Source organism: Opisthocomus hoazin, chromosome 7 (genome assembly GCF_030867145.1).
Source record: "Opisthocomus hoazin isolate bOpiHoa1 chromosome 7, bOpiHoa1.hap1, whole genome shotgun sequence".
Lineage (NCBI taxonomy): Eukaryota > Metazoa > Chordata > Aves > Opisthocomiformes > Opisthocomidae > Opisthocomus > Opisthocomus hoazin.
This window is the reverse complement of record NC_134420.1, coordinates 3,183,847-3,192,692: the sequence shown is the minus strand read 5'-3', so window position 1 is coordinate 3,192,692 and position 8,846 is coordinate 3,183,847. Positions and strand designations below refer to the sequence as shown.

The following is an 8,846-nucleotide window of genomic DNA, read 5'->3' as shown; positions in this document are numbered from 1 at the left end:
ATACTTCTCATCTTCTTAGCATTACTACCATGCTAAGGAGCTTCCTTTTGCTTAAGAAAACAGTGACAGAAGTCCTTGCAGGAAAGCCTCTGAACTTAATTCTTACTAAATACTATCAAGTATTGATTGACTCTAGTGATTTTGTACTGGATGCAATAATCCAGAGCAAAATCAGGATGAGCTGCCTTTCTAGGAGACCCTAATGCTACATGATCTCCTCTGAGATCAGATAGGCCCTGTCTTTGTTGCAAAGTACCACCCAAATGTATTTCCCTGTGGGCCACCAGCGTCATAAACATCCTCATAAACACTGAAGAGTCTCAATGTCACACAACCCTATCTAATTTCTCCTACAATACTATCTAATTTCTCCTTAGCGTGAAGAACTCTACAAGGCTTACTGAGACCTCAGTGTTCTCACATTACTGCTTTGAAATGCAACCTTAAGTGGATCCAGCAGGCATCAGCCGTAGACAAAATGTAGGAAACCTGCTACAAAAAATAGAATAAATAATATCAACAAAAAATCCAGCCCAACTCCAAAAAAAGCAATAACAACACGCAAATCTTCTGTTGTTTTTATTAAAGCTGCAGAGTCTTACTACACACAACAAATATTTTATCGATATAATCTAAGTTAATAAAATAGTTGAGCAACTCTTTAGATTTATATTTGTCTAGAAATGATCTATGGAACATCTGATCTTGAAACAGCAGTGCCTGAAAACAACTATTCAGCAGGATTTTTTTAAAGAAGAGTTTGGGACTAGAGGATGCACTGTTCATTCTCAAAAAAAAAAAAAAATCCATGCAAAAAATAGCCCCCACCCTCTTCCCGCTTTCTCTCCTACCCGAAGTATAAGGCCGTATAGAATGACAACGTAAGTGATGGCCCTTTTCTTCTGGTGTTCTTCCTCATGTCTACATTAGGAGCTGTCATCTAAACTCAGTAACTAAAACAAGACGAAAAGAAATTTCAATTGCACAATCCTAGTCTGCAGGTGACAAAGACATAACATCTCTTTACAGAAGTCCCTACTCTTTTTCCAGTTACGAGAATTCGTTATCGCGTTGTGTTTGTTCCTCAACTCTCACCTACGTGGCTGATGTCAGTTACTGTCCATACGACTTTGTTAATAGAAGTCAGTCTATCTACTATTGCTTCGGTCTCCCTTCTTCACCTATATGTAGTTTACATTCTACGTAGCACTGCCTGCAAAGGGCCGACTCCGTGGTATTTTCCCCCCATTTTAGACACAGCCCATAGCTCAAGTGATGATGTCCTCACTGCAGCTGATGCATCAGTGTTGCCCACAAGATGTCTTTTATGGACTATGGAGGCATGTCTTTGCTAGATCATTCCATTTATCTTAGTCCACTCGTAGATGTCCTGTTCACATACTATGTCCGAGTTGATGAGGAGGTATCTGTCCCCAACACAGAAATGTTTCTGACAGGCGGCACATTTGAAGCATTCAAGGTGATACACTTTGTCCTTCACCCGCATGGTCATCTCATAAGCCCGGATTCGCTTGTCGCAGGAGGCGCAGAGGCCATCTTGGCCAAAGAGCCTAAAACAACAACAGCAAAGAAGTAAGCAGAGTTCCTTTGCTGGGGAGATATGAAAAACCAGATCAAAACAAGAACACAACATCAGTGCGTTGACCCATTAGTCGTAGTATTGCCAAGTTACATAGAGGTCACACGGCAAGCTGCCGAGCAGAACTCTAAACTTTGCAATACTGAAAACTGGAGTAGAACGTCCAAGGTCCTCATCTTTTTTCAGTATAATTGACTTCTTTGATCAACAACCTTATACTGAATTGCTGAGCAGCTTCAGCAGGAGTGAAGTTTCCCCAGATCATAGCATAAAGTTGTGCCCTGCTAATACTTCCACTTCTGTGATGGACAGAAATTACCATTCCGTTGATAAATTTTACCTGTCTTCAGGTATCACTATTGTAGTTTACAGAAAGGAGTTGACACAAGCCATGGTCTAAGACTCCCCTGTCTATTGTCGTTGCCTCCATATTGGAGATTCTTTCAAAGCCAAACATTTCTATATCCATGAAGTCACTCTTGCTGGGTTTCAGACTTCGAAATTTCCATACTAATTCTGGGAAGAGTTTTTCCGCCTCCTACACTTCTCTTACATGTGCTGTACCTGCTTCGTAGCATCTTCTGAACTGGAAAAAGGATACTCACTAAACGAACAGATCTTTAAGGGGAAAAGACATCATTTCCTTCGGCTACCAGGAGATGTCAGTGTCTACTTCTGCCCAACGAAAGTAATACTAAGGTTACACAGAAGTTGTCAAATTTTTCATTAATGAGGGAAGATATTATATGTTGCATTGTTAAATAATTAAAAATGCTGACTTTCACTGCAAGAAAATATATTAATTGTATTGCCATAGTTTCTGTTGCTTCCATTTTAAGATGAAAAGTATTTGGAAAGTGTGATTAACACCGGCTCACTGCTGGACTGTTGTGCATGCAAAGTATTTATAAGCGGCTCCATTAGCAGAACTCACTTCTTAGTTTCTGCTCAGCAAAATTTCCATCGGTAAAGCTCAGGGACACCAGAATTAGGAACTCCACTGAGATTTTTGTTTAGTTTTTATTGGCGGGTAAATTAGCCTTCAGCAAGGTAGCTGAAAAAATACCAAATACTGTTGTTCTGTTCCACAGACCTCCTGACAGATTTAAGTGTAATCAAGAATGTAAAGATCCTTTGTTATAAATTTTGTGAAATATCTTAATCTCAGTTTAATCCTTCTACTTACCAATTTTGGCAAAACAGATAGGCAGAGAGATTTTAATGAAAATACCTGTAACAACTCTGTTTGTAGGATTTGATGCAGCAAAGTGGGTAAATTATTGTCTATTCAGGACCAGGCTTTAGAATGCTAAATATCTGCTGGATCCAATTTAGTGCAATCAATCCACTGGATCCAATCTAGTGCAATCAACCTGTCTTGTCCTGGCTGTAGCTTTGCCATGAGCCTACAGCACACTGCATCCTTCTGCTTGAAGCATCCCGGATAACTTTACCGGTGACGCAGAGAAAGACAGGGATCAATCCACCTTTAAAAGGCAGCGGTTTCAGACAGCAAGCGGGTAAAGCAGCCCCGCTGGCTGGTGGAATCAAGCCTTTCTTACAGAGCTGATATTACTGCATCGGGAAAATGAATTTAATTCAGTTACCTTGGATACCGTGTTCTTCAATGAGAGAACTAAATGATCTTTCATCAGCCGCCGATCTTGGCACCTGGTTTTATATACCTCTCAGTGATGCCAGGAGCAGCACAGAGCTTCTTAAAACCATTCAGGGGATCTGGTTCATTGTCAGCTCTGGAGGAGCTTGCTGAAACTCATCACCTTTTCCCAGTTACTACTTGCCAGAATCCACACTGACACTGTGCGGTTCACCTGGAGCGATCAGGTTCTGTCTGTGCAGACTGATGGATGCCAACAACCTAAAGTCCTAGAATTTTTTACTGTATTCTTCATATTTTCAAATAATTCTCTTCTGGCCACAACACGTAGCAATGTTTCCATTTTCATCAAAAAATGCTTTTTATTCCCAACAAGATTTTTAAGATTTAACTTATAAATAACTCTGAGTGACCTAATCAACACAGATAACCTCTGATAACCGATTAAAAACACAGATAACCTATAACTTAGTGAAGAACCCCAGCAGTACCATAAAGCATCTGTGCATGAACCCCCAAAGTACATGAGACCATGTCGTAAAACCTGAGCTTGCTGGGTTACAACTGCGACTGCTGCCAGGCTTTATCTTTAAGAGTAATAAAAAATGAATTCTTTATGGATCTTTGCTCGCTAGCTGTACTAGTTAAATGAGTAAGCGAAGCTGAAATGGTAGAAAGAAGGGGAGTGCGGGTAGAACGAGTGGGTTGTGTACCTGAGATAGTCCCTTCTGCAGAGCTTTCTGCCCAGTTTGTAGTACAAGCGTCTCCCCACTTCTCCGAGCCGGCACCCGCACAGGTCGCAGCTGAGGCAGTCTTCGTGCCAGTACTGATCGATGGCTTTCAGGAAATAGCGGTCCCCGATGTTCTGCTGGCAACCGCCGCATGTCAGCAGCGAAGGGGGAATCTGGAGGACTTCATCCACTGGCTCCCTGAGGGAAGGAAAGAACCGTTGGAGAAGGAGAACGGATCTGAGAGCATCCGAATGAGAAGGAGAAGGAAAAACAAAATGCAGGACTGGTCAAGTTGGAACAGGGATTACATCTTCATTTGTTTTTCCCAGCGGAGTGAATGTTTTATCCTTTTAACATCCGTTCACTCTTCTTTTGCTTTAAAGAAAATCAACACCTTAAAATGTAAGGAGTTAATAAGAGCATCCCAAAATTTGCCAACTAAGTTTTAAATTTTTCTTCATAGAATTATGCATAAACATGACAATTTCTGTATCACCCCTGTGTGTTTGTTACCGTAAAGGCATCTACCACTTCACCAGGACATTGGTATCCACGCAGATACATCATTTTTCTTCTGCTGGACAGAACATGAATTGCTCAGTCATGTGTCTCAATCCATGCAGTTCTTACAAAAGAAATACCTTTGCCATAACATGATTCTTCCGTAATTAAAGATGGCACATTTTCCAAAGTACAAGCAAAAAGCTGCCTGGCTTCACCACTTCATAGAAATGCAGTTATGTCTGTGCAGACTGACAAATGCCATCAATCACAAAGTTTTTACTATATTCTTCACATTTTCAGATTAATCTGTTTTTTCCAAAACACATAGCAACACTTTCATTCCCATTAAAAAAAATTGCACTTTTTTCCCAATGAGGTTTTAAAGATTTACCTATAAACAACTGTAAGTGACCCAATCAGTACGGATAACCTCTAGATTTACCCACAGCTTACCGAAGAACCCCAGCATTATCAAAAAGCATCAGCGCATGAACCCCCAAACTACACGAGCCCAGATTGTGAACCTGAGCTCGCGAGCTTTGGCTGCAGTGCCGCTGGAAGCAAAGGGGATTTCTGTCTCCCTGAGGGCTAGAGGACTAAAAAAGGCACCCGAAGGATTCTGCACGCAGTCAGCTTTTCGTTGGGAAATGCAAATTTGAAGGCTAAGTCTGAGGATGTCATTTCTCTGAACAGCATGAAGTGAATAAATACAGCAGATGAGACTGTTGCCCAACTGGTTTAAGTTTTGCTGCTGTTTTTAATAGAGCCAGAGTTTTACCTCATTTAACTGCAGGACTTCTTTTTTCCCTCCAGTTAAGGACACGAATCCCCTGGGATGGGTCTATGCCAACATAGCTCCAACAATTATTTGGGATTTACACATTCCTGTGTGAAAAGGGGCACGAATCTTTAGTGTGATATTAGCCCTGACTATTCATGTACCTTATTTTTTTCCCTTTTTAAAAAGCTCTGAAATTTAGGATGGTTCTGTCAACACCTGGGGATAAAGCAATCATTTTCTTCAAAGCTGCTTTCTTAAGGAATTCTCTTCTTTGCCTTTTTGTGTAATTTTACAAGTTCTGCCGAAAAAAAAAAAAAGAACAGCAAAAAATTTACAAGCCTGAGCTCAGTTCTGCAAGGCTTGCAGCGACCTGCTGCTGCTACTGAGGACCTCATCCAAACCCCAGGGAAGTGAATAAAAAGACTGCTGGATCAATCCTTTAAGCACTTGCTTCATATTAAAGCTGTGATGAGTGGCAAGGAAGGCGTCTGTTTGCATATTTATGCTTTGCTAGGTGATGACCGAGGTGCTCAATACCTGTTAAAGAGGAGCCCCAAGTTTTTTCATACGTTATTGGGTTCTCCCTCTAGCATGGAGTCCCTCAAGGCTTTGTTTCTGTCGCAGAGGCAGAGGAGACCAGCGCTGACAGAGAAGGATCAGGCTGCTCTCGGTCGCCAGCAGGCAACAGGAAAAAATTACATTACTGTTGTTTATTTACTGGCTCAGCAGTTTTCTGGGAAAAAATTACTTTCTTCAGCAGGGAGAAACGACCACTGGTCAAGAAATTCTGTGCTGAGAAACTGATCCTGCAGTTTTTATTTAGGCAAGCTGAGCCGTAAGATTTTATCTGATCGTATTCTGTTCTGGTTTTCACTCTTCTAAGCTTAAACTGCTGTGCCCTGCAAGTTCTGTCCTAGCATCCCTCTCCTACCAGCTCTCTGTCTTGTGAGATTTTGTTAAAATCATGGGGAACTGTCTACGTGATTAGGCCCTAGTTTTTCAAACTTTATTCTTTCGGGCCCCATAGTCCCTTTCTTAAGTGTGGGCTCCACTCTGACAAGTTCTGAGAGCCTTCCAATAGAAGGAGAGGCACATCATTATCCTTTATTATCCCTTATTCGAAACTTCAGATGTACCCCAAAATATTTCATCCTACGAGTGTTCAGGAATCGCAAGCCAGGTCTCTCTGAAAGCCCTAAACTCCGGAACAGCCTGGCGGATGTTTACGCGGAACAGAATTGCTGGTGCATGCATCGGCTTTTTGATGTCCATAGATTTTGAAGCCAGCACTTAAGTCACTAGGACACAAGGTAGGTAAATAAATAAAGATTGCTAAAACTTTGTAGTTGAAACCTGGACGTCAGAGACCTAGGAGCTTGGATTCTCATTTCTTAAACAGTATAAAATAAGAGAAAATGTAACATATAAAACATCAGATGTAACACAGAATGAATTTATTTAACCCACAAAAGAAACAGTTCCTATGTGTTCACTCGGGGCTTCGAGCCATGGCATTTTTAGTATCTCACAGGAAACAAGCCACAAATGACTCAAGTTTACAAAGAGCAATGTTTTAAGCGTTATCTGAAAATGGAGATTTTATAATTTTTTTTTTCTCCTCTCTTATCATGATTCCAGACCAGCATAACAGCAGTTATTAGCCTGCACAGGGCTGAAATGACTCTGAACTGCCATGCCTCTCACCAGTGCGATGCCGGCGCGGGCAGCTGCGGAGCGCAGCCCGAAAGCCTGGAGCAGGACACGAGAGCTGCTCCTTTCCCCGAGTGGGAAACCCACAGAGGTGATTTCTCCTCTTCTACACCCCCTCTACCAAGCATTGCTACGTGCCCTTAGCAGGACACCCAGCCCCCATCAAAGCAGCTCATACAAGCTCTTGAAAGTTGCAGGATGAAAATGTGGAAGTTGGGCACCCGCCGATAACAGCTCTGACCTTTCGCTCCGACGGGCTACAGCGAGCTGGGCAGAGCAAAGATGGGGCAGAGAGGGTCCCCCCCGGCTGAAAACCACCTGCGGGTTTGGGAAAGCGGGGTGCTCTCCCCGAGCCCTCCCCAGCACCCCGGGATCGGATGAGCGGGTGGGAAATGCCCTGTCCCTGGTGGGGGGGGGGTTCACCCCCGGAGCCTGCTCCCGGCTGGACTTCCCCACGACTCGGGGAGCTCTCACCACCCTGCACCCCACAGCCAGCCCCCCCCCACCCCGGGCCCGGGACCCCCACCGGGTGCGGCTCTGCCGGGGTCTGCGGGCACACAATGCCGGGGGTGGGGGGGTGCTGAGCGGCCATCGCAAGGCTGACGGGGGAGAGATGGGGCTCCGGGGGGGTGGGGGAGCCGGGTGGGCAAAGGGGGGGCCACTTACTCGGAAGGATCGAGGCTTTTCCTCTCGATGGCCGATGACATTGGCAGGGGTTGCTCCTTCGCAGCGTGCCGGTGGTGGGCTCTGCCCCCGCTGCCCCCGCAAAGGCTGTCGGCTCTCGAAGCCTTCTCGCCAGCTGAGCTCCCCCTCCGCCCCCCGATGACATTCACAGGATTTCCTCCTGCAACACCACAGAGAGAAAAAAAAAAATAAATATATATATATGTATATCTATCTGTATCTCTGGGCTGTGGCTGCCGGCGGGCCGGGACTGCCCGCGGGCTCTCACCTCCCATCCCCGCCGCGCTGCCCGGTGCCCCGGGGCTGCGGCTCCGGGAGCGGCGGGCGGGGAGGGGCTGCCTCGGCGGGCACCGCCGCCCCGCTCAGCCCCCGGCCCCCCGGGCTCGGCTCAGGCTTCCAGCCCGGGCGGCTCCGAGCATCCCCCGGCCCCGGGCGGCTTTAGGCTGCGGGGGGCAGCGCGGCGGTGGTGATTTCTCCGCGGTTCAGCCCCGGGGCTCCGGTTTCGTTTCCTTTTTCCTGATCACGATTCAAATACAATAGAAGGAAATCACACTTAAAGAGACAGCTGCCCATTTCTTAACTGGACTCCTGGGGATTTAGCAATACAAACAGCAGCATCACGACTCGCTCGGGTTTCTTAAAGAGACAGAGCCGGGGCTCCCCAGAGCCGGGGCTGGGAGCTGGCGGTGCGTTTTCACGTTGCAGTGGCATTTAATAACACTTTCTTGGTGTACGGGAGGTGCTCAGGTAGGTAGGCGACCTCAAAATGATCCCAAGGGCTGGCAGAAAATAAGCCCCTCGTTCCCTGTTACCACCTTGTTTCTCAGCTCCACAGAGGACCAAAGCGACAGTCACCATCTCTCTCCTCTCCTTCTCTCATGTATATATATACACACATGTCCCCATACATGCGTATTTTTGTACCGTACTTTGAGATCCTCAGGTAAAGAACCTAAGTATTCTTCTACCGAGGAGTCAAACTGGTCAACTAAATTGTGTCTCCTGTGTCTCCCCCAGCGAACATTCACGGGTTTCCGCTTCCAGACATCCCCTCGTTCTTGGCAACCAATATAACAAATTTATATCTTGACACCGCCTGATGTTAATGAGCTATAAAAGCCAGAGAGCACGAAGTATCGATCTGTAATTAATCACAGAGAAGCTTAAGATGGGAAAGCCTTGCCTGAATCTCTCCATTTCCCTTCCCACCCTTCCTCC

The 8,846-nt window shown here is 45.3% G+C and overlaps 1 protein-coding gene across 1 annotated transcript; it reads right to left on the bottom strand.

Moving 5' to 3' along the window:
- Positions 1 to 563: 563 nt before the first annotated feature.
- Positions 564 to 8,197, bottom strand: LMO2 (LIM domain only 2). The gene is made up of 4 exons (XM_075426907.1): positions 7,897 to 8,197; positions 7,611 to 7,788; positions 3,932 to 4,147; positions 564 to 1,571 (listed from the first exon to the last, which is right to left on the bottom strand). Exons 1-4 carry the CDS (start codon positions 7,901 to 7,903, stop codon positions 1,352 to 1,354), a joined length of 621 nt encoding a protein of 206 aa, XP_075283022.1. The 5' UTR covers positions 7,904 to 8,197; the 3' UTR covers positions 564 to 1,351.
- Positions 8,198 to 8,846: the final 649 nt, after the last annotated feature.

Coding starts and splice junctions, on each gene's coding strand:
- LMO2 (XM_075426907.1), bottom strand. Junction 4,148..7,610: donor AAAAGCCTCGATCCTTCCGA/GTAAGTGGCCCC, acceptor TCCTTCCCTCAG/GGAGCCAGTGGATGAAGTCC. Junction 1,572..3,931: donor TGCAGAAGGGACTATCTCAG/GTACACAACCCA, acceptor TTGTTGTTTTAG/GCTCTTTGGCCAAGATGGCC.